Source organism: Microcebus murinus, chromosome 2 (genome assembly GCF_040939455.1).
Source record: "Microcebus murinus isolate Inina chromosome 2, M.murinus_Inina_mat1.0, whole genome shotgun sequence".
In the NCBI taxonomy this organism is placed as follows: Eukaryota; Metazoa; Chordata; class Mammalia; order Primates; family Cheirogaleidae; genus Microcebus; species Microcebus murinus.
The window spans coordinates 104,271,849-104,297,684 of NC_134105.1; the positions used below are offsets into that span (position 1 = coordinate 104,271,849).

Genomic DNA, 25,836 nt, shown 5'->3' on the forward strand with positions numbered 1-25,836 from the left:
CCTCGAGCAATCCGCCCGCCTTGGCCTCCCAGAGTGTTAGGATTACAGGCGTGAGCCACCACGCCTGGCCGAGTGCTAGGATTTGTTCCATTGGTTTATGTGTCTATTTTTATACTGATACCATGCTGATTTGATTACTATAGCTCTGTATTTTTTTTTTGAGACAGGGTCTCACTCTGTTGCCCAGGCTAGAGTGCAATGTCATCATCATAGCTCACTGCAATGTCCAACTCCTGGGCTCAAGTGATCCTCCTGCTTCAGCCTCCTGAATAGCTTGGACTATAGGTGCAAACCACCGAACCTGGCTAATTTTGTTCTTTTATGTAGAGATGGAGTCTATGTTGGTTAGTCTGGTCTTGAACCCTTGGGCTTAAGCAATCCTCCCGACTCAACTTCCCTAAGTACTAGGATTATAGGTGTGAGCTGCTGTGCCCAACCTCACCAATTTTGACAGATGATTTTTTTTGGTTAGTTTTAAAATATTTTTAAAATTTATATTCTTTTTTTGACTCATTGTTTACTTAGTAGTATATTGCCATTTTTCCCAAAATCTTTTTGTGTTGTATTCTAGAAAACCGTATTGTGATTAGAGATCATATTCTTATATTGTTTCTGCTCTTTATAATTTGAGATTCATTGTATTTCTTTTTTTTTTTTTTTTTTTGAGACAGAGTCTCGCTTTGTTGTCCAGGCTAGAGTGAGTGCCGTGGCGTCAGCCTAGCTCACAGCAACCTCAAACTCCTGGGCTCGAGTGATCCTTCTGCCTCAGCCTCCCGAGTAGCTGGGACTACAGGCATGCGCCACCATGCCCGGCTAATTTTTTTTTTTTATATATATATCAGTTGGCCAATTAATTTCTTTCTATTTATAGTAGAGACGGGGTCTCGCTCTTGCTCAGGCTGGTTTTGAACTCCTGACCTTGAGCAATCCGCCCGCCTCGGCCTCCCAAGAGCTAGGATTACAGGCGTGAGCCACAGCGCCCGGCCTGTATTTCTTGATATATATTTAATTTTTATAAATGTTTCATTTATGTGTGAAAAAAGTATATTCTATATTTATTGGATACAGCAATACTACTTTATTTTGTTCAAATTGTTCTGGCTTCTGCCATTGGGAACTCTTTCAGTTGGGTCCTTTTTTTTTTTTTTGAGACAGAGTCTGGCTTTGTTGCCCATGCTAGAGTGACTGCCGTGGTGTCAGCCTAACTCACAGCAACCTCCAACTCCTGGGCTCAAGCCATCCTCCTGCCTCAGCCTCCTGAGTAGCTGGGACTACAGGCATGCGCCACCATGCCCGGCTAATTTTTCTATATATGTTAGTTAGCCAATTAATTTCTTTGGGGTCTCACTCTTGCTCAAGCTGGTTTTGAACTCCTGACCTCGAGCAGTCCGACCCCCTTGGCCTCAGTTGGGTCCTTTTGTCTCTTTGACATAGTCATCACTGTGTGGGTTTTTTTGTTTTTTTTTTAACTTTTTCACTCCTCTGTTCTTTATCTTCAGTGTGGGTGTTTTTGTTAAAGCACTTCCTTACCTTCTAGTTTACAAGATGCTCCAAGCTCATCTTGTATATTTCCTGCCCCAGTCCTAGAATCAGCCATTTTCCCAAGAAGCCCGGGTTCCTTTTATTGGAAAATGACATTAGAAACCAAGATCTGGGTACTAGATGTGGTTGTTGTCACTAGGAGTTGTTACTTCTAGCCTCTGTCAGCTGACAGAGCAAGGAAATATATATGTACTAATTCATGTATATACATATATCTGTAAATATTTCTATATGTAAATATCTGTATTAACCTAAACATGAGTTCATACTGATTGATGTCTCCAACTCTAATACATTACTATTACTACATAAATCATTGTAGTCTCCTCCTTTGCTTATCTATAAATTCCTACTTCAACAGTAAGAAGCCTGGCTTCCACCATCTGCCATTTACTTAATTGTTCAATTCCAGTATATGTAGTATCAGAATTGTTAACAGTATATCCATGGGAAACAACTACCTCAACAGTGTTTATATAGTTTCTTTTGCCTTTGTCTTACAGATTCTACTCATTTCCCAGCTACTTAGATCAAACACTCCCACCACCACTTTAGTGAAGTGATTTCATACTTTTTTTTAGACATGGTTTCACTCTGTAGTTCAGGCTGGAGTGCAGTGGTGTGATCATAGCTCACTGCAACCTCCAATTTCTTGGGCTGAAGTGATTCTCCTGCCTCAGCCTCCCAAATAACTAGGACTATAGGCACCCACCACCAAGCTCAACTAATTAAAAAACAATTTTGGGCCGGGTGTGGTGGCTCACACCTGTAATCCTAGCACTCTGGGAGGCCAAGGTGGGAGGATCCCTCAAGTTCAGGAGTTCGAGACCAGCCTGAGCAAGAGTGAGACCCCGTCTCACTCTAATAAAAAATAGAAAGAAATTAATTGGCCAACTAAAAATATGTAGAAAAAATTAGTCAGACATGGTGGCACATGCCTGTAGTCCCAGCTACTTGGGAGGCTGAGGCAGAAGGATTGCTTGAGCCCAGGAGTTTGAGGTTGCTGTGAACTAGGTTGATGCCACGGCACTCTAGCCCAGGCAACAAAGTGAGATTCTGTTTTTAAAAAAAAAACAATTTTGATGGGATCTCACTATGTTGCCCAATCTGGTCTCAAACTCCTGGCTTCAAGCAATCCTCCTGTCTTGGCCTCCCAAAGTGCTGGGATTACAGGAGTGAGCCACCCCACCTGCCAGTTTCACACATTTGTAATACATTCTCTGTTCTCATTCTTCATTCCATTCTGGGATCCTCTGATCTCTTAAATGATTTTTGGTTTTAGTTTGCATATATTAAGGTTCAGTCTGTGTTGTAAAGTTCTGTGGGTTTTGGCAAATGCAGTGTCATGTATCCATCATTACAGTATCATACAGAACAGCTGCACCATCCTAAAAAATTCCCTGTGCTTTTTTTTTTTATTTCTACGCAATCACATGTGAAACCCTGTGCTTCTTGAGTAATTTTTTTTTGTCTTGCTTTTGAATGCTAATTTTTATTTTATGTTTCCCCCTATTAGTTTGAGAGTTATACATGGCTTTTCTATTCAGTGGTTAGCAAAATATTTAGTGCTTTATCAAAGCATTCATCCCTGACTTACCAATGTCTAACATTAATTGACACTTTACTTTCTTCCAGGACAATGCAAAGACCTTGGGATATACTCTAACTCCATTTACCACTGCCTTTCTGACTCTGTGCTGTTGTGTCATGTACTTTAATTCCCTCTCTTTTTACTTTAAACATAAGACATCATAATTTTTTTCTTTAGAGAGTCAATGTTTATTTAGATCATACATATATTTATTGTTCTCTGTTCCTTCTTCATTTTTTTTCTTGTTTATTATGACTGAAGATTAATTACCCTTTAAAATTTCCCTTAATGTGAGTCCATGGTAGACTCACTGTTTTTCTTTGTCTGGAAATATCTTTATTTCACCTTAATTTTTTTTTTAAAGTCCAAATCATTAAGGGGGTACAAATGTTTTTGTCACATCGATATCTTTTATAATGCTTAAATTGGGCCTTTAGTGCGCCCATCACCTGAATAGTGTTCATCGTATCTGTTAGGCTTTTTACCCCTTCTCTCTTCCCTCTCTCCCCACTTCTTGATTTCCAATGAACTTTACATATCTTTATGCCTTATTTCACCTTCATTTTTTTTTTTTTACCTTCATTTTTGAAAGTTATTTTTACTGGGCATAGTGTCCTAGATTGGCAGTTATCATTTTTGACAGGAAAGATGTCATTCCATTTTTCTCAATTCCATCTTTGTTGAGATGTGACAGTCTGTTACTCCTTTGAGGGTAAAGTGTCTTTATTCTCTAGTTGCTTTAAAATATTTCTTCTCTGCTTTTGCCTTTTTGCAGAGGGCAAATTTATTTCAATTCATTGGGTTTCATGAGTCTGTGGATTGATGGTTTTCATCAATTCTAGATAATTCTCAGATATTGTTTCTCCAAAGATTGCTTCTTCCCTTTTCGTGCCTTCTAGGACTCCAACTAAACATGTTAGCCCAACTAACTTTATCTCTTATGTGTTTTCTCTTCTGTATTTTTCATCTTCTTACTACTCCAAGTTTTATTCTGTACAGTTCTTCTGATCTGTCTTAATAATTGACTAATTCTCTCTTCAGCTATGTTGAATCTGCTATTAAACCCATCTATTGGCCACAAGCCATGGCTCATGCCTGTAATTCTAGCACTTTGAGAGGCTTGAAGGAGGATTCCTTGAGGCCAGGAGTTCAAGACTAGCGTGGGCAATACAGTGAGACCCCGTCTCTACAAAAAAATTTTAACATTAGCAGGTATGGTGGTACACTCCTATAGTCCCAGCTATTCGAGGCAAGAAGATTGCTTGAGCCTAGGAATTCCAGGTTACAGTGAGCTATGATTGCAACAGGGCACTTCAGTGTGGGCAACAGAGTGAGGCTGTCTCGAAACGACAAAACTCATCTATTGAGGTTTTTTTTTGAGACAGAGTCTCACTATGTTGCCCAAGCTAGAGTGCCGTGGCATCAGCCTAGCTCAGAGCAACCTCCAACTCCTGGGCTCAAGTAATCATCTGCCTCAGCCTTCCGAGTAGCTGGGACTACAGGCATGCACCACCATGCCCAGCTAATTTTTTCTATATATTTTTAATTTGCCAATTAATTTCTATTTTTTTTTTTAGTAGAGACAGGCTCTCACTCTTGCTCAGGCTGTTTTCGAACTCCTAACCTTGAGCAATCCACGCACTTCAGTCTCCTAGAGTGCTAGGATTACAGGTGTGAGCCACCGTGCCTGGTCTCTATTGAAGTGTTTTTTTGTTGTTGTTTTTATTTGAGGTAGAATCTCACTTTGTTGCCCAGGCTAGAGTGAGTGCCATGATGTCAGCCTAGCTCACAGCAACCTCAAACTCCTGGGCTCAAGCAATCCTCCTACCTCAGCCTCCTGAGTAGCTGGGACTACAGGCATGCACCACCATGCCCGGCTAATTTTTTCTATATATATTAGTTGGTCAATTAATTTCTTTCTATTTATAGTAGAGACGGGGTCTCGCCTTACTCAGGTTGGTTTCGAACTCCTGAGCTCAAACAATCCACCCACCTGGGCCTCCCAGAGAGCTAGGATTACAGGCGTGAGCCACCGCACCTGGCCTCTATTGAAGTTTTTGTTTTTGTTTTATTTTTATTAAATAAATAAATAAATATTTATTTATTTTGAGACAGAGTCTCACTTTGTTGCCCAGGCTAGAGTGCTGTGGCATCAGCCTAGCTCACAGCAACCTCAATCTCCTGGGCTCAATCGATCCTACTGCCTCAGCCTCCCCCCGAGTAGCTGGGACGACAGGCATGCACCACCATGCCCAGCTAGTTTTTTGTATATATATTTTCAGTTGGTCAATTAATTTCTTTCCATTTTTAGTAGAGACGGGGTCTCGCTCTTGCTCGGGCTGGTTTCGAGCTCCTGACCTCGAGCAATCCACCCGCCTCTGCCTCCCAGAGTGCTAGGATTATAGGTGTGAGCCACCATGCCCTGCCTTGTTTTTATTTTAAAGACAGGGTCTTACTCTGTTGCCCAGGCTGGAGTGCAGTGGCATTATCATAACTTACTGCAACCTCAAACTCCTGGGCTCAAGTGATCCTCCTTCCGTAGCCTTCTGAGTAGCTTAGACTACAAATACATACCACCAAGGCCAGCTAATTTTTCTATTTTTTGTAGCTATGAGGTCTTGCTATGTTGCTCAAGTTAATCTTGAACTCCTGGCCTCAAATGATCCTCCCACCTCAGCAACCCAAAGTGCCAGGATTACAGGTGTGAGCCACCACACCCAGCCTGAGATCTTGATTTCATTTATTGTATATTTCCAACCAAAATTTCTGTTTGGTCTTTTTTCAATTGTGCTTTGTCTGTTTTTATAATTTCAGATCTGCTGAAATTCTCACACTTGGCTTTTATCTTCTTGCAATATTAAGCACAGTTGTTTCAGTTTCTTTTTTTTTTTTTTTTTTTTTGAGACAGAGTCTCGCTTGTTGACCAGGCTAGAGTGAGTGCCGTGGCGTCAGCCTAGCTCACAGCAACCTCAAACTCCTGGGCTCAAGCAATCCTTCTGCCTCAGCCTCCCGAGTAGCTGGGACTACAGGCATGCGCCACCATGCCCGGCTAATTTTCTATATATATTAGTTGGCCAATTAATTTCTTTCTATTTATAGTAGAGACGGGGTCTTGCTCTTGCTCAGGCTGGTTTCGAACTCCTGACCTCGAGCGATCCGCCCGCCTCAGCCTCCCAGAGTGCTAGGATTACAGGCGTGAGCCACCGCGCCCGGCTTGTTTCAGTTTCTGTAATTTCAATATATTAAATTTCTCAGGGTCTGTTTGTTGTCTGTTGTTTCTATTTGGTGTTACTACTTGACTAGTTTTCATGTTAGTTGGATATCATAATTGAAAAATTATTACAATGCTTTTTAGGTCTAGGATGATGCTTACCTTCCTCCAGAGACTTTTGCTTGCTTTTACCAAGCATACAGAGATGCTAGCAATCTGTTATTATCTTATTCCAAGTTCAAGGGTTGAGACTTTCTGGACCACCCAAAAGGGTGGGAAGCTAGGCTTTAGGATATGAGGGAATAAACCAGTATCCTGGTTTATTCCAGATTCATCCTAGGGGTCCCAGTCCAAATGCTGAATGTTTACTAAGGTTCCTATGTTTAGCTGTCCCCAGATTCCAACTTTTTGTCCTTTTGGCTCCCAATCAGTCAAGACCCTCAAAAACATAGCTCAACCAGGTATGGTGGCTCATGCATGTAGTCCCACCTACTCCAAAGGATAAGGCAGGAGGACTGCTTGAGCCCCGGAGTTCAAGGTTGCAGTGAGCAGTGATCATGTGCCACTGCACTCCAGCCTGAGTGACAGAGTGAGACTCCATCTCTAAAACAAAAACAAAACAATCCCCAAGAAACAAAAACACAGCTTAGCCTCTCAACCTTTTCACAATTGATCAAAGCCTCCTGGTCAAAGGCAACCTTTAGGGCTTTCTTTCCCCTTTGGGTTCTCAGCCAATCTTATTGGTCTTTTTTTTTTTTTTTTTTTTTTTTTTTTTTTTTGAGACAGAGTCTCGATTTCTTGCCTAGGCTAGAGTGAGTACCGTGGCATCAGCCTAGCTCACAGCAACCTCAAACTCCTGGGCTCAAGCGATCCTCCTGCCTCAGCCTCCCGAGTAGCTGGGACTACAGGCATGCGCCACCATGCCCGGCTGATTTTATATATATATTAGTTGGCCAATTAATTTCTTTCTATTTTTATGGTAGAGATGGGGTCTCGCTCAGGCTGGTTTTGAACTCCTGACCTTGAGCAATCCGCCCGCCTCGGCCTCCCAGAGTGCTAGGATTACAGGCGTGAGCCACAGCGCCCGGCCTTATTGGTCTTTTGATGCTTTTTAGGTTTTCTTATATTTCACCCAGCTTTTAAAATTTCTAATGAGACCAGAAGCAGCTGGAGAAGGGGGCTTGTGCCTGAGGCAGAGGTTCTGTCCCCTTCCACTGCCAGGACATGTACCTAAGTCTCAGTATGCCCTTCACTGCAGCATCAGCCCTTTAGATGGGACCCAGCAAAGGTGTGGCACTTCCTGAGGGTCACAGCACCAGCACTGAGCAGTGGAAAGAGGGCTGTTTGTGTATGAATACACCACATTGAAGAAGCACAAAAAAAAAAAAAAAAAAAAAAAAAAAAAAAAAAAATTTCTAATGAGAGGCCAGGCACGGTGGCTCATGCCTGTAATCCTAGCACTCTGGGAGGCCGAGGTGGGCAGGTGGATTGCTCAAGGTCAGGAGTTCGAAACCAGCCTGAGCAAGAGCGAGACCCTGAGACCCATCTCTACTATAAATAGAAAGAAATTAAAAAAAAAAAAAAGAAAGAAAGAAATTAATTGGCCAACTAATATATATAGAAAAAAACCACCCAGCATGGTAGCGCATGCCTGTAGTCCCAGCTCCTCGGGAGGCTGAGGTAGTAGGATTGCTTGAGCCCAGGAGTTTGAGGTTGCTGAGAGCTAGGCCGATACCACTGCACTCAATCTATCCTGGGCAACAAAGCGAGACTATCTCAAAAAAAAAAAAAAAAAAAAAAAAATTCTAATGAGAGGATTGGTTGGAGGCATCTAGTCTACCATTATCAGAAATGGAACCTCCCTGTCATAGTTATTCATATATCACAGAACTGTAGTACTTTGCTGTATAAAAGATAAAACCTTATAGGTATGAAAAGACTTCCTTAAATTCACTTTAGTGGTAAAGCCAGGTTTAGTCTCAGAGTTCAAGATTAGTAACTACTAAACTTCACTTGCATATAATCTAGATGCAAGGGTTTGTTTTGTTTTACTTTTTCACCTGAGGTAAGGAGAGGACAGTCTTGCCAAAAGATCAGAGGATGGAGGTAATAACCTAGCCATCATCCCAAAATTTTACACATTCCTCTCCCAGACCTGGCCTATGAGAAAGAAGAGGAGATCTCAGATATTTTGTGGTCTAGGAATAGGGAATGAAAGAATGCAATCCTCCCTATTCCTAAACCATGTATTATTGGTACCTCACGGTCAGTTATCCCTTAACCTTCAATATTTCTTCATACCTGTGGTAACCGACCCAACTTTAAATTCCTCTAGATCCCATCTTATGCTCTCTAAAAGCAAGTTGTCTTCAGCAAGCCTCTTCTTCCTCAGAAAACAAACGCCAACACACTCTCACAACAAAGACCACACCATTTATTTACAAAGGCCAGTGTGGGAGTTGGGGGAGGCAGGGAGGGAAAGCCACAGAGATATCCTTTCTGGACTGCTTGGGACCCTTTTCCACTTGGAGCAAAATCTGTTCCTCTTGCTTCCATATTCTCAGCCGTGGGGTCCTCCAAGCAGCTGGGCCAAGTAGCAGAGGGAAGAGGTGATATGAGCCTCCTCTGTGCTCCAATAGAGCAATGTCCAATGCCAGATCAAAGGCTTCATTGCCACCCTCTCCTCTCCTTCCTGAAATAGAACTTTCTGGCCTGGTGAGAAATAGGGAAGAACTAAAGGCAAAGGCTAGGATGCCAAAGGCCAGGGGCTCTGTAGGGAAAAACCCCTGTACTAGTTCCCCAAAGCAGTGAGGGGTGCTGGTCACAGCCCTGACAGCTTCAGAAAGGGTACCCACACTTCCTGTGGGGTGCCCAGCATCCAGAGGCCCAAGGGAGCTAGCTTTCCCAGATGTATGTATTCCTGCTCTGGACTGGACCTTTACCCATTTGTCCCTGGTGGGAGAGAGCTCCAAACCAGAAACCAACAAGCCATTCCCTACCCGACTCACATGTGCATGCGCATGTGCACACACGCACACACAACATACACACACACACTTCGCCACTGCTCAGAAAGACCTCACTCCCCTTCATGTCTTTTGAGAGGGGCTCAAATTACTGGTGCCCGGGGACACAGGCAGGTCCTGGGTCCATGGAAATGTGTGTGTGTGCATATAAGCCTGTGTTTGAGGAAATGGGTCCAATATGAGCCTTGTGGCTCATAGCTTCATTGAGCCCCTTTCTTCAATTCAAATTCCATTAGCATCTCTAAGTCTGCCAGGCCTCTGCTGCCTAAAAGAGCTATCAGAGCTTCCACTACCCAGCTGTCAATTCCAACTTCTGAGCCTTTAACTCATGCCATCTCCCCCATTTCCTTCCCCCCAAAATCTCATTCCCTCCTCTTCTACACAAATCTCCATTGGGCAGGTCAAGGGCTTGTTAATTCCTGGCTAGAGGGTTGCATCTCATCTGCCCCCTCAGAAAGGGAGAATAGACATCTTCCTCCTCACACTGGAAGTCCCAACAGAGCCCATGAAAAAGTGCTGGATGAAGTGACCAGATAGGAGCTAAGGAGGAAGATCACAGCCTCTTTTGCCTGCCTCTCCTTCATGAGTGTGAAATTCTAGCATTAGTTGGGCTGGGATGGGGGCGGGTAGAAAAAGAAGGAAGAGAGTTATCAAAAGTAAACACAGACAAGAAAAACCCTAGTGGTACAGATGGAAGACTGTTCCAGTAAACCAGAGTTGGTTCCTCCTTCAACTCTGCAGTGCCACTGACAAGTCTGAAGATTACAAAAGGTTGGGTGGGGCAAGGAGGTGGGGCCAATCAACAAAACTGAAAATTGCTTAAACAGCTCTGCTCAAGGAGGACCAGAAGAGAAGATCCTGTTAGAGATGTAACAGTAAAACCATAATTCCCAAACAGAGCTAGGGATGGGGGCCCATTCCTCTAAAGTCATCCTGCTGTTTGGAGAGGACAAAGGAGAAGACAGAAGGGACAACAAGCTGCAGAGGGTAAGGGTAGGGAGAGGCAGGAGGCGTGGATTGAGGGATTAGGAGAGCTGGGAGCCCAGGAGTCTCTCGATAGCTGCGTTGATGTCCCCTCCTGTGGCAATCAGGGCCTGTAGGTTGGCCTCACGATTGATGAAGCCCATGGAGTTGAGTTGCTCCAGTTGCTGCTGAAATCTCACTTCTGGTGTCTGCACCTAGAGGGGATAGGTCTTGTAAAGTGGGCACAGGACCAACTCTGGGGTGCCTATCTGAATCTGAGGGTTTATAAGACCAGAAGGTCTTCTCTAATATCCTAAGAGTCAATCAGTAGGATGGGGAAGAGTGAGCTGCAATTAGGGGCCCATGAAACCCAGGTCCTAAGTTATTCAATAACTATGTAATAATAAGACAGGGCAGGAGGATCTTTCTTAAAATTTCAAAGTAACTCATAGGCCTAGGTCAGCTTATATCCCTAACTACTTTCTGTTTTTTTTTTTTTTTTTTTTTTTTTCTTTTCATACATTCAGCTGAGGCTGGAACTAACTACTTTCCATGAACACTGTGGAGATGGTAACAGGTACTCCAAAAGCGAAATGCTCTTTGGTCAAAGAGGCATGCTAAAAACATTATCTCCACATCCCCTCCTGACAGTCATCACACATACAGCCGTATCAAAGGCCAGAGAAGGGTCCCAGGAAAGAAACTGTTTAATTTTATTTAATTGATCAAAAAACAGTTATTTATGAGAGAGAAGGCTTTCATCCTTGACACTCCTATAAACATTTCCAAAGGGTTGTTTGAGAAACATCTATCATGAACCTAGATCATGAACAAAAGACTCAGAGCTAAAAGCCAAGCAATCAATCACAGTCCACCTGGCATTGACAGGAGGAAAGCACGATCCAAAGCAAGAAAGGATTTGCCTAGGATCACGGAACAAGTAAGTCACCAAGGCCCCCTGACTTGCAGTACAAAAGCCCTTCCCAGTGCTCTATGTTGCTTCTCATTACAGTCCACAGAATTTAAGCTAGACTGGACCTGGACTGGAGATCACTGGTCCAGCTCTACAGGTGCCTTTCACAGAGCTGGTACAGGCATATTTTTGTTGAATGGCTTTTCTAGATGAGGCATGGAGGTCAGAGAAAGATTAAGAGGCCACCCAAGGTCGTCTCTGCTTCTCCCCAGCCCCTGGTATTGACTCTGTGGCCCAGGGGTCTAGTCACCTCACCTCCCAGAATCCCCCTCTCCAGAGTCTCAGAGATGGAGGCTGTTTTAATTATCAAAAGAATCCTTTGATATAATTAAGTAATATAACATGGTATTAAAGTGTAAATTCTAGAGGCAGAATGCCAGGGTTTGAATCTTGGCTCCACTACCTATTAGCTATATAAGTGACTAAGCCACCTAACCTCTCTGTGCCTTAGATTTCCCATCTGTAACACAGAGATAATAATAATAGCTTTCTCATGAGGCTGTTGTGAGAAATAAGGTAAATGAGCTCTTATATATAAAGCCTTTAAAACCATACCTAGCACATGGTTAGTGCTATTACTATTCTTATCTACATTTTACATATGTGGAAACTGAACTCAGAGAGAACTGGGAACCTGCCCAAGGCTAGCAGGTGGCAGAACAGGACCTGACTTCAAAGCCTGCCCTGCTGTTTCCACTCTTTTGCTACCCTTGACATCACCCAGGATCCAAGTGGTGGTACCAACACCAGCCCCCACTGCCTCACATACCTGGGAGTTTCCGCTTCCAGCCAAAAGCTGTATCATCTGCTGCATGAGCTGCTGCTGGGCGTTAGAAGTCCCAGTTGGAGAAGATGTGGCCGGTGTGGCTGGCGAGGAGGTGGGGGCCTCAGGTGCAGACCCGGTGTTGCTGCCTGCTGAGGGTGCTGGGGTCCGGGACATCCCAAAGGAGCCAAGGCTGTAGGCAGGAGAGACTAAGAAGTGGGAGATGGCATCCAAGAAAGGGACAGGAATGTGAGATCCAGAAGGAAAAGCAGTTGGAGGAAACAGGGAAACAGACCCTCAGAGATACAAAGGTTGCTCAGAGAGTAGCAGAAGAGTTGAAGGGGAGGAGTGGCCAGAACCTTGTTGCCCACTTGCCCCCACTCTCACCTGGGTACCAGCCCAGGGGCCTCAGTCTGCAAGGTCTGCAGTCCCTGCTGGATCTGCAGCAATGCCTGCATGGCTCGGGGATTGGTAAGGATGGAAAGTGACTCTGGGTTCTGCATCTGGTGGGACACAAGCAGAGAAAGGCAATGGGAGGTGGCAGGAAAGAGGAGGCAGACTAAACCCAGAGTCCAGAGTTGAGCTCTGCCCCCACCATAATTTCTACCCACTGGGCTTCAGGGTCCACCCCTTGCCCTCAACCTTCGCCCCTGCAGGCTCCTCACTCACTTGCTGTAGGAAGACCGGCAGCTGCAGGCGGAGCTGCTCCTGCAGCTGGGGGTTCCCTGCGAAGAGCGGCACGTTCACCATCATCTGCCGGGGTGAAGGTAGTAGGGGGAGGCTTGAGCCCTCCCTAAGAATTCCCTCACAGCCTCAGACCTCCTTCCCACCCTAAGAATTCCCTCACAGCCTCAGACCTCCTTCCCACCCTAAGAATTCCCTCACAGCCTCAGACTCCCTCCTCAACACCCCCTACCCCTGCAGAAAACCTGGCCAGCTTTTCCAAGGATCTGAAAGCATCTTGAAGGCCTAAGGGGGACAGTGAGAGGAAATGGAAGTATGTTCTAGGCAATGAAGAGTATCAGGAGTCAGGTTGCTCAACCCTGGGGCTGATGTGAGGATAATGAGAGCTAACAGTTCCAAGTCCATATGTGCCACACCATGTTCTAAGCACCTGATGTGTATTAACCCATTTAATCCTCACAACTATATGAGGTAGGAACCATTGTTATTACCATTTTACAGATGAGGAAACTGAGAGGTTAAATAACTTGCTTGGCTCACACAGCTGGGAAGTGGCGACACAAACCCAAGCAGTCTGGCTCCAGAGTGTCTTGACCACCACAAGAAACTGCCCCTAGCCAGGAGGGACTCACCCCCCCTCCCCAAAACACTCCCCTTATGCCAGTTTGATACCTGAGCAGCAAAGTCAGGGTTCTGGGCAAGTGTCTGCATCATGCTGCGCATGTAGGGGGCCGAGATCACATTCTGCATCAGCTGGGGGTTCTCAGAGATCTGCTGGAGGAGGGCCTGCATTTCTGGGCTATTGAACATCCCTGGGACAAGGAGGAAAAACAAAACAAAACAGGAGAGAAGGGGTCCAGATGGAAACTGGGTGCTTCACCTTAATCTATCCTTCTTTAGATACTGAGTGGTTACAAAACTCAGAAAGGCAATGGTCAAATGGGTACCCAAGTATTGTTGCATGGGTCCAAGTTTCTCCTAACCAAGGTCATCTTGCCCTGTTCTGGCCTGGCCCCTTTCCCATCTCCTCTGCTAAGGACATGCCAGTTAGAAACTGGGTCTGATTTATGCCCCTCTGGACTATTCCTGCCACAAGCTCAGATTATGTCTGAAGTGGAAAAGATTGATTAAATATCACCGAGATCAATAGCTTTCAAAGTTGTCTTAGCAGCAGAGACCCCTTCCTCAAGCTAAATCTCCCTCAGAAACCAAGTATGTCAATGGTCTGGTTGGAGCTGCTGTAGGAGCCCTAGAGACTCTCCCATTTGGTCCTCCCTCATCTTGGAGATGATGACCCCCCACACCCCACCCCGAGTACTCGGCACAATTTTAAAACCATGGATCGAGTTCTAGTTCTTATTTTATAAATCAGGAAACTGAAGTACATAGAGGGGAAGGGACTTTCCCAATCAAGACATCCCCAGGGCCATGTGTACAGTCATAGTCCAGATAAATGGGGCATTCCCTAGGGTTGTGCAGTATATAACCTGTACTTCAGTACATGGCAGCCCTGCACATCCCTTTTCCCCAACCTCACACCTGCCTGTCCCCATGTCTGCCTTGTTCCTCTCCAACCAACCCCCTACCCCACCACAGTCTGACCCATTTATACTGGATAGTACTAGAGATGCTTATGGAGATTAAGAGGTGGAGCCTGGTTTATTCATGAGCCATTACTCTGGTCACTCCCAGGGACATCAGGACATGGCCAGAACTAGCCCTTACCCTCTGAAGGGTTGGGCCACTACAGCAGGCTACAGAGCCCCCTCTGTGGCTTCAATAGTCTCACCTTTGTCTTCAATATCCTGGAGCAGTATGAACCCCTTTCAGTCCTGAGGCAGAGGGGCTGCCCTGGTGACCCAACTAAGCTCCTTCCACCCTAGGACATACCTGACCCCAGGCTAGCCGCATTGATCCCAAAGGGGTTCGAGACTGTCGGGTGCACCTGGCTGGTCCCCGATCCTCCGGTGCCCTCCCCACCGGACCCGGGGGCCTGGGAGGTGGGGGGCGAGGGGCTCCAGGGGTTAGGGAGGGGCTCTCGATTCTCAGTCCGCAGAGGCTGGGAGGACGTGCTGTCGGAGTTCCCGGCCAGGGAAGAGAATGGATTGTTGCCAAACTGGGAGGAGGGAAAGGTTTTGGGTTAAGGACTGAAACAAATCAGGGACAAGGGCTAGGCCCTTTCTCTCCTCTCACTTAATAGCCTCCCCTTCCCCAGGAAAGGGAGAGAAATCTAAGACTTTGAAGGTACCCAACTCAAGTCTTTGCCCCACACTGACAGTTCCACCCTCGTACCACAAGGGTGGGAGCTGGCTGATGCTAATAATTGGATAACTGAACCTTTCAGATAACTGGAAATTTCCTATCTCCCCCGGTGGCTCTAATTATTTGGTCTCTAATTGCCTCCTATGCGATCCACAGCACTTTACACATCCCTTTTGCATTGTGTAGAGAGCTATTTGTTTTCCGGCAGCTCTCAAGGGCCAGAGACAATGTCAGTTTTACCTTTGCACCCCAAGCCCTGACACTAGTAAGTGCTCAATAAGTGACTACTGGCTTGATGGGAGTGGGCTCTCAGGCCTGGTACTCCACTACAGCCCTGATCTGCTCCCAGTATCTTTTCCCAGCCTCTTGGTCTAATCCTAACTGCCCAGAACCCTCTTTCTTCCTCACTCCTCAAATCCCCTAGGTGGCATTCTCTGTCCAACCCAGCACACTACAATGGTGGTCCCTAATGGAGCACACCTCTGGCTGAAGATGCCCTCTCTAGGTCTTCTCCTTCCCTGTCGGCTCCAAAGCCTACCTCCTCGCACTGGCTCCTTTAGCTGAACAGGCTTGGTTCCCTGCCATCCCCCTCACCCCACCAGGACCAGGATCATCTCAGGTCTGCGCCCCACAAGATGGTGTGCTACCCAAAGGCAACACCTGAACCTCCTTCCTCTGGACCCGGGACAGGTGCATGCTTGCTGAAGGAGTCCCAGACCTTACTTCTTTCACTCAGCCTTCCTCAGGGCTTCAGAGCTCAGCAGCTCCCTCTTCTGAGTTCCCAAGTGGTCCTAACCTCAGCAGGAGGTATCTGAGCAGCCTCAGCTCCTTCTTACCATAAGGTTTCATATCCAGTCACTTTTCCTGTTTATTAAAAGTGGATCATGGGGATTGGGGCTGATCAAGGTCTCTCCTATTCTGAGCTGTGATTCCTTCACCTTGCCAGATACCTTCAGATAACAGGGCTCAGAGTTCCATGCCCCCTGGTGTCAGTCTTTGTCCCTGTTTCAGATTTCCTGTTCTGGTAATTTGCCTAGAACTTTATCCCACCTAGTTCTGGGCCCTGCTTTGTTCTTCCTGGTACACCCTAAGGACTAAATCTCTTTTCCTAAACTACCCACAATACTAACAGCCACCATTTATTGAGCACCTACTAGGTACCTGACACATTTATTCTAATGCTTATAATAGCCCTCTAATACACCAGTTCTCAAAGTGTGGTTCTAGGACCTGTGCACAGTTTAAAACTGTTTTCATAATTCTAAGATGTTAATTTGCCCTTTTCACTCTTATTCTCTCGTGAGGATACAGTGGAAATTTCCAAAGGCTACATGACATGTGATACTGTAATGAACTGAATGCAGATCTGAGAAGCCAGCTGTCTTGTAGTAAGCCAGACATTAAAGAGATCTGCAAAAATGTAAAACAAGGCCACACTTTCCTCTCAAGGTTTGTTTGTTTTGAAAAATGAAGTTATTTTTCAAAAGAATGTTACTTATGTTAACTTGCAATGGACAGTTATTTCTAAATGAATTAAATATTTTAAAAATTTATTTTAATTTCTGATACAGTGAATATCGATAGATATAACCCAACACAAACAAAACTCTTTAGAGTCCTCCCTAAATTTTGAGAGTATAAAGGGGTCCTTGACCAAAATGATTGAGAACAACTACTATATCACCTCCATTTTAAAAATAAGAAAGCTAACCCTCAGAGAGGTTAAGCAATTCCCTTAAAATCACACCACTAAAAAAATGGTAGAGCAGGTATCTGAACCCCAGTTTGTTGATGCCAAGTGATACGTTCTTTTAAGCTAAACCAGGGGTTCTCACACCTTAGTATACATCCAGTAGCTGGAGTATTTTGTTTCATATAAGCCTTTCTCAACTGTTTTTTTTTTTTTTTTTTTTTTTGAGACAGGGTCTTGTTCTGTCATCCATGCAGTGGTGCGATTATATCTCACTCCAGCTTCCAACTCCTAGACTGAAGTGATCCTCCCTCCTCAGCTTTCTAAGTAGCTGAGACTACAGGCACATGTCACCATGCCTGGCTAACTTTTTAAAAAATGTTTTTGTAGAGACTGGGTCTCACTATGTTGCCCAGGCTGGTCTCAAATTTCTGGCTTCAATCGATCCTCCCACCTCAGCCTCCCAGAGTGCTGGGATTACAGGCATGAGCCATCATACCCAGTTCATACTTAATTTTTTTTTAACTAGGTGCACACAGTACTTGGATAAAAAAAATTTTCAATTACGGCCGGGTGCAGTGGCTCACACCTGTAATCCTAGCACTCTGGGAGGCCAAGGCAGGCAGATTGCTCGAGGCCAGGAGTTCGAACCAAGCCTGGGCAAGAGTGAGACCCCGTCTCTACTATAAATAGAAAGAAATTAATTGGCCAACTAATATACATAGAAAAAAAATTAGTCGGGCATGGTGGCGCATGCCTGTAGTCCCAGCTACTCAGGAGGCTGAGGCAGGAGGATTGCTTAAGCCCAGGAGTTTGAGGTTGCTGTGAGCTAGGCTGACGCCATGGCACTCACTCTAGCCTGGGCAACAAAGTGAGACTCTGTCTCAAAAAAAAATTTTTTTTTCAATTAAATACTCAAATAAAATTTAAAGTAAACAAATAAATTCCTTTAAAAATTCATGCTTGATCCCTACAAGTAGTTTATAAAACTTGAAAGAGCAATGCTAATAATAACCAAGATGATGTTGAAGAGTAAAGTGGGGAAGTCACTGTACCAGACATCAAGACTGTACACTTATGATCATGCTCTCCAGGTTGCTCAAGGCACTTTTCGGCTGGGCACGGTGGCTTATGTCTGTAATCCTAGCACTCTGGGAGGCCCAGGTGGGAGAATCACTCGAGGTCAGGAGTTTGAGACCAGCCTGAGCAAGAGCAAGACCCCATCTCTACTAAAAATAGAAAAAATGAGCTGGGCGAGATGGTATATGCCTATAGTCCCAGCTACTTGGGAGGCTGAGCCAGGAGGATTGTTTGAGCCCAGGAGTTTGAGGTTGCTGGAGCTAGGCTGACACCACTGTACTCTAGCCTGGACTACAGAGCGAGATTCTAACTCAAAAAACAAAAAATATAAGAGAACTTTTCTATAGTTATATTATGCTTCAATAAAACATTTTTTAGGCCGGGTACGGTGGCTCACACCTGTAATCCTAGCTCTCTGGGAGGCTGAGGCAGGCGAATTGCTCGAGGTCAGGAGTTCAAAACCAGCCTGAGCAAGAGCAAGACCCTGTCTCTACTATAAATAGAAAGAAATTAATTGGTCAACTAAAAATATATAGAAAAAATTGGCCGGGCATGGTAGTGTATGCCTGTAGTCCCAGCTACTTGGGAGACTGAGGCAGGTGGATCGCATGAGCCCAGGAGTTTGAGGTTGCTGTGAGCTAGGCTGACGCCATGGCACTCACTCTAGCCTGGGCAACAAAGCGAGACTCTGTCTCAAAAAAATCCACAAAAAAAACAAAAAACATTTTTTAAAAGTTGTTTAAAAAATGCAGGTTAAAATGGTATGAACAGCATGATACCATTTCTATAAGGTTAAAAAACATGTAAAACAAGACTACAGATGTTGACAGGCATATACATAGATAATAAAAGAACTGGAGCTAAGTGCAGTGGCTAGTGCTTATAATCCCAGCACTGTGGGAGGCTGAGGCAGGAGGACCGCTTAAGGCCAGGAGTTTAGACCAGCCTCAGCCACACAGTGAGACCCTGTCTCTACAAAAAATAAAAAAATTAGCCAAGCATGGTGGCACGCACCTATAGTCCCAGCTACTCAGGAGGCTTAGGTGGGAGGATAGCTTGAGCCCAGGAGTTAGAGGCTGCAATGAGCTATGACAATACCACTATACCGTAGCCCGGGCAAGAGAGCAAGACCTCATCTCTAATAAATAAATAAACAAATAAATGAATGAATGAGTGAATCAGAATGATAAATACCAACTTCAGGGCTCTGGAGAGAGGAAGAAAAGAACAGGATTTAAGAAGGGTATGTGAAGGGTAAAACTCTTCCATAACATCTTATTTGAAAATATTAAATATGGGCCGGTAAGGTGGCTCACGCCTGTAATCCTAACACTCTGGAAGGCCGAGGTAGGAGGATGGCTTAACGTCAGGAGTTCAAAACCAGCCTGAGCAAGATCGAGACCCGTCTCTACTAAAAATAGAAAGAAATTAATTGGCCAACTAAAAATATATAAAAAAAATTAACCGGGCATGGTGACATATGCCTGTAGTCCCAGCTACTCAGGAGGCTGAGGCAGAAGGATCGCTTGAGCTCAGGAGTTTGAGGTTGTTATGCGCTAGGCTGACGCCACGGCACTCTAGCCCAGGCAACAGAGTGAGACTCTGTCTAAAAAAAAAGAAAATATTAAACATGTCCAGAAAAATATACAAAATAGTAGCAACATCAGTTATCACTGGGGAAGAAAAGAGGTGGCTGAGAGATGGAAATAGAAGGATCCTTTGCATATACCTTTTTTTGGCTTGTATACCTTATTTTCCATACTTTTTGGATACCTTTTTGTTTACTTTGTGTAACTTTTCATTTGAGACAGAGTCTCACTGTCATCCTAGCTAGAGTGCAGCAGCATCATCATAGCTCACTGCAGGCTCAATCAATCCTGCTGCCTCAGCCTCCTGAGTAGCTGGAACTGTAGGTGTGTGCCACCACGCCCAGCTAATTTTTCTATTTTTTGTAGAGATGGGGTCTTGCTCTTGCTCAGGCTGGTCTCGAACTCCTGATCTCAAGCTATCCTCCTGCCTCAGCCTCCCAGAGTGCTAGGATTTTAGGTGTGAGCCACCGTGTCCGGCCACTTTGTGTAACTTTTGAATTCTGAAGCATATAGATGTATAATGTGTTTAATGTAAAATTAAATTTTTAAAAAGGAACCAAAACAGTCACTAAAATTATGCATGGCCACATGGATGCAAGAGAATGCTGTATTTTTTTTATCTATATTTTTTGTATATTTAGATAGAATTCATAAAGGATTTTCAAAAGTGCATAATCCAGGGGTCCGACCCCAAAGGTTGAATCAATAAGTGGCTCAAAGGTGGGGACCAAGATTCATTATTAGCAAGCTCCCCAAGTGATCCTGATGCAGGTGATCCATGGACCACATTTGAGACACGCTGTACTAGGTTTGGCATTTGACCTCAGGCCTACCACATGATCTTTTAAGTCCCTGGTGCAAGAAGTTTGTTAGGACAATGTCAAGCCCCTTAGTTACTACACCTCACCCACTTCCTGAGGGACCTCCGCTATCTTTCCAAGTTGGACCATCCCTGGATATATACTGTTGAGAACCACCTTCAAGCCAAGGCCCACCCCTTAGGGAACTGGGGAAGGAAAGAGGAGCAGATCTAGGCTCGCCTGGGTTTGGGGCAAGGAATCTTGAGCCCAGACAGCCCTGCTCACTGCTCTAGCCCCTGGCCCCACCTGTTCCCGGGCAGCACTGAACATGGGCTCCTGGATGTCTGTGTACATTCGGCGGAGGGCGTTATACCCTCCAGGGATGCTCTCAAGGTTGCTTAGGGCTCGGTCCTGGTTCCGCATCATCTCTTGCATCATGGCTGGATTCCGAGCGAGCTCCATTGTCTGATGAAGGGAGAGAGACAGGATGAGCCCTGGAACCAGAGGAGTACCAAGCTAGGTAAAGGATGGGCCCTGGGGAGGGGGTCTGAGTCAGAGGCAAGGAGTAAACTGGACTTCCCAACTCTGTTATAATCTTGGCTCTTGGCTCCAACCCTGCATCCCTGTAGGTATTTTGATTGGCTTCTTCTAGTGGAGGACAATGATCCCTGTTGGGGTGAGGGCAGCAGCTTCCCTCCCTTAGGCTCAGGGGGTCCACAGAAGTATCAGGAGACAAAGATAGATGGTCTTGGCTGGCAGTGGTGGCTTACACCTGTAATCCTAGCACTCTGGGAGGCTGAGGTGGGAGGATCGCTCAAGGTCAGGAGTTCAAGACCAGCCTGAGCAAGAGTGAGACCCCATCTGTACTAAAAATAGAAAGAAATTAATTGGCCAACTAAAAATATAGAAAAAAATTGGCTGGGCATGGTGGCATATGCCTGCAATCCCAACTACTCGGGAGGCTGAGGCAGAAGGACTGCTTGAGCCCAGGAGTTTGAGGTTGCTATGAGCTAGGCTGGTGCCATGGCACTCTAGTCCAGGCAACAGAGTGAGACTCCATTCCCCCCGGCCAAGACCATCCATCTTTGTCCCCTGGTGAAGTGGACCATGAGATGGAGCTCCCAAAGACCAACACCAAAACGGCCTCCCCTGGGTCTCCCTCCCCCACTGGGCCCCGCTCAGCCACAGTGTTCCCCTAACATCTTACTTTTACTTCCAGGCCTTTGTGCTTGCTGTCCCTTGGCCCTGAACACTCTTCTCTTTTTCTTCCCCAGGTTCATCTGTCCTCCTCTTTTAGGTCTCAGCTTGGTGACATTGCCTCCAGAATGCCTCCCCTAAGCCCTAGGGTGGGGTCAAGAGCCCTTCCCTGTGCTCCTAGATCCTGTGATTACCTTATGATAGCACTGACTATACGGTATTATAATTAATTGCCTGTTTACTTGTCCCACTTCCCTTTGAGATCAGGAATTCCTGAAAAGCTAGTCTTTTCATTACTGTTTGTCCAGTGTTCAAAACACAGCTACTGAATGAATGAATGAACAAATCAACGTGGGATAAAGTAGAAAAGGCTGGGCAGGGCACGGCTGGGTATCCTCCACCCCTCCAGCCTTCTCTCATACCCACCTGCCTCATGAGCTCAGGGTTGTTGAGCATGTGGCTGATCTCAGGGTTCCGCTCCATCAGCTGCTGCATCTGGGGGTTGGCCATGATCATGTGGCGCATCAGGTCAGGGTTAGACATCATATCCTGGACCAGGGGGTTCTCCATGATCTGTGACAGCATCTCAGGATTGGACATCAGCTGCCTCTGCATCTGCTGCTGCAGCTCCATGAAGTTTGCAGAGCCCAGGCCCAGGCTGCCCAGCCCCAGGATGCCCCCAAAGCCAGCTGTAGGGAGGGGGGCAGGGTCACAATCTGCCACAAGAGCCCTTCCCTCACCTAGCCAGAGCCACTGATTCTAGAATGGGCCCCAACTGTTTCTCCCTCTTCCAAACACTCCCACAGCCCCAGCCCTAATCCACCACAGGCAAAGAGATGTGAGCCTACTAGACTGAGACCTCTTTGATGGCAGAAACTGAGCCAGGAACAGAACTAAGCAGAGAAAAGGCAACCAGTGATGGCCTGTTAAATGAGTAAATACTCCCCATCTGGCTACTGGTGGATCCACCTTTTCCTTAGACTCACAGGGTCTTCTAATTTCCTCACTCAGGGTTCCCCACATCTCCAGCCCCATTTCTCCCATCACTCCTAACACTTAGCTATGCTTTCCTCCTCTGGGAAGTCCTCACAGACTGGTTTCTTCCCCAGCTCTACTCAAGTACCAATGTCTGGAACCCTATGTCAAGGGGTCCCCATCCCCATCAGACCAGGAGCAGGGCCATGTTTCTCCCTCCTCTTGGCTCTCCCCCACTTCCCAGCCCCAAACAAGATTGTGCTCTCGTCCCTAAGGGCTTACAGAGTATGGATGCAGTAGCACTGGGGGGTCCCTCCCCAGCCGCTGGGGAGGGACCCCCCCCACTGCTCCTCCGGCTTCCACTGCCGGCATCCGAAATGGCACTGCCAGAGGTGGAGGGCTGGGCAGGGGTGGCGGGTGAAGCAGGCGTGGTGGAGGGTGCTGAGGCAGGGTCAGGAGTGGAGGGGGAAGAAGCAGTGGCAACAGCTGGATCTTGAGCCCTGAGGACAGAGAAAGGAGAATCCTAGTTGGAGTGAGCACAAGAAGAGGGAAGGTACCACAATGATCTCTGTGCTTACTGTGCAGCTACTGCCCTAACCCAAGCCACCCTGAACAACCTTGAGGCTGGGGTGGGGTGATGCTGGAGGGCAGTAAGTAAACCAGGGAGAGCAAGAGAGGAGCTAGTATCATCTGTCTTCAGGGCATTCTGGGACTGGTAAGTCAGTTCCCTTCCCCTGGAGATGATCACATCCACCCAGAAGCCACCTCCCTGGGCCTGGGCATAAGCCTTCTAGGTAGAGTGGAGCAATGGGTGAGAAAGTATCAGATGGAGAGGCCCAATCAGAAGCTGGGTCTTCTCCTCTCCTGAACTTACTTCTGAGGGGTCTTGATAACCAGATGGACAGTGAGTCCATCCTTGATTCCATGCTGGTTCAGTGTGTCCCCATCCTTGAGGATCTTGCCTGCGAAGATCAGGACCAGCTGATCCTGCTGAGCCTTAAACTTCCGGGAGATCTCCTCTTTGAACTGTGATGAAGAGGAAGAGATCACTGTGGAGGTTGACTGGTATCCAACCACCAGGGACCCTGCCTCTTCTTCAAAAGCCTCTGCATTCTCTTGCTCCCATCTCTGGTCATGTGAAGTCCTTTCTATAGTCTCAACTCTATCCCTCTGGCTGCAATAAGCATCTCCTTTCTTAGCCAAGAGGATGGACCAGTGAGAGGCTCTTCTTTCAGCTCCATCGCAGAGTCTCCCATCATAGAAAGCCCTTGTTGCTATCTGCCACCAGCTTCAGTCCCTCCACCTAGTTCCCTGTAAGGGTACTGCCTGGGCAGCCCTCCCCATCCCAACTCCTTCAACAGCTTTGGACCCAGGTCCTCTCTCCCTTTAGCCTTCTCTGCTCAGACCCAACCAAGTCTCTCTCCTTTCTATTCCCAGTGTTCTCATAACAATCACCACCACAAACAAGATCCCAATTATTGGGCACTAACTATTAACGAGTTAATGGTTCAGCATATTATCTCCATTTTAAAGATGAGAACACTGGGGATCAGAAGTTAAGTAACTTGTCCTGGGAAGACTGGAACTCAGGTCTTGACCAAAGTCCAGGTTCTTAACCAGACATACTGTCTGTCAATGAGAGCTGTTTTCAAATTCAGTTTTGCAGGAAACAGTACAGTATTTAAACTTTGAAATTTAGTCATTTTACATGGTTGGGGAGGGAGCAGTGATGGTATGAAGGGCTGGCCTGGGGAGAGTTGGACTGCTCAAATTCTATCAGCCCTTCCAAAACAAAACAAAACAAACAACAAAACTGCATGTTCTAAGTAAAAACAGTGCGCTTGTTAAGCAAAGACAGATCTAGATCCCTCTCTTCCAACCAGATTGCCTATCTTAAGCCTCGCCTGTGAAATTCTGGAGCAGCACAGGGGGGTGGCGAACTCAGGCAACAGTCCCTCATTCACTCATTCAACAAAATTTTATTGAGCACCTACTGCCCGCTGTGTAAATCTCAGAATAGCTGAGAGGCAAATGTAACCACTTTCATTTAAAGAGTGGGAAGGATCTGGATAGAGGGGAAACCTCCCCCACTGCCCTGGCATTCTCCGCCTGCCCCCAGCCCATTTTCCTGGTTCAACACCTTGCCCAGACCCCCTACTTTGGCACACTCCCCTAAATCCTACGATCCTTCCCCCTTCCCTGTGCAAGGTGTTCCCTCCCCAAACTCCACCACGCCCCCAGCCCTGGCCACAAGGCAAAACCCGCCCCCCCAACACGCGCCATGCTCCCCGAGATCTACCCTTGAAGGGCGCCCCCTACCCGCCTCTCCTTCCCTCCAGCTCCTCGGAGTCCCAGCTGGCCCCCATCCTCCCCTCAGGGCCCTCCGGGACTCCAGACCGTCACAGAGGCCCCCCCCATCTCTTCACAGACCCCTCCCCCGCGCTCCCCCAGTTCCCCAGCCAGCAGTACTACCTCTTTGACCGAGGCTCGGTCGCAGATCACAATTTCCTCCTTGTCCTTCGGGGTCTTGACGGTGACCCGAATGGGGGGCCTCGTTTCGGCCCCGCTCGGCTCCGCCATGCCGCCGCCGCCACCCGGCCGCCCGCCAGCCCGCCCGGCTCCTCCTCCTCCCCGCCCGCCCGGCCGGCCCAGCTCGGCTCCGGCGCCTCCAACACTCCCCTCTCTCCTCCCCTCTCCTCCCCTCCCCAAGGCTTCGTCGCCCCCTCCGGACCAGACGCAGCCACAGCGCCCCGGGCGGACTGGGGGGGCCACTGCAGCGGGGTCCGCCCAGGGCTGAGCTCCGGGTCGGAAGCCTGGACCGGGCCTCGCCAGGCTACGGCCTCCGTAGGGACTCTGGGCAGGGGAGGGGCCTGTCCTTCACGACAAGGTCGGGAGGCGAGCTCCCAGAGAGAGACCCCGGCCCATCCTAACCCGCCCGAGCCCCGCCGCTGTCCCCTCCAGCCCAAAGCCTCCCCGCCCCCTCCACGGGTAACTCCCGCTCTGGGACAAAGGACTTTCTGTGTCGCTGCTTTATCTCCGTTCCCTGTGATAACTTGCTCTTTCTTAGGAGGCCCAAGTCCCTTCCAGGCCTGGGGCCTCTCCCGACTTGGAGCTCGGATTTTCCCACCGCCGTATTTCCACTTAAGATCTCATTTCTAGGATTGACCCGATCCTACAAGGGTCGTGGCCTGAATTGTCAATATTAAGTACGGTTCCAGAGACCTGGGTTCTGCCTGCGTAGCCTTATCTGAGCTTTGGTTTCCTCAAGATAATCGCACCTCTCGCCTTATTTCACAAATTGAGCATAAGGTAGAACAGTTTTGAAAATAACCAAAGGTGTGCCTGACAAATCCGAGGAATGCTTATTCTTATTATTGAATCGTGGACGGACATGAGGACTTCTCTCTCCACTGAGGGGTTAAATGTCCTTCCACTGCTGCGCTGTCCTTTCACTCCCGCTTTTTTCCCCCCATAACCGCGTGGGCTGACT

General features: G+C 46.9%; 1 protein-coding gene across 1 annotated transcript; it reads right to left on the reverse strand.

The window, feature by feature from the left end:
• Positions 1 to 8,757: 8,757 nt before the first annotated feature.
• On the reverse strand, positions 8,758 to 24,978 carry UBQLN4 (ubiquilin 4). Its single transcript, XM_012767776.2, has 11 exons — positions 24,819 to 24,978; positions 23,221 to 23,372; positions 22,629 to 22,846; positions 21,798 to 22,060; positions 20,481 to 20,639; positions 14,644 to 14,869; positions 13,426 to 13,565; positions 12,739 to 12,822; positions 12,457 to 12,572; positions 12,076 to 12,262; positions 8,758 to 10,548 (listed from the first exon to the last, which is right to left on the reverse strand). The coding sequence occupies exons 1-11, from the start codon at positions 24,924 to 24,926 to the stop codon at positions 10,396 to 10,398; spliced, it is 1,806 nt and encodes a 601-aa protein (XP_012623230.1). The 5' UTR covers positions 24,927 to 24,978; the 3' UTR covers positions 8,758 to 10,395.
• Between the last annotated feature and the right edge of the window lie 858 nt (positions 24,979 to 25,836).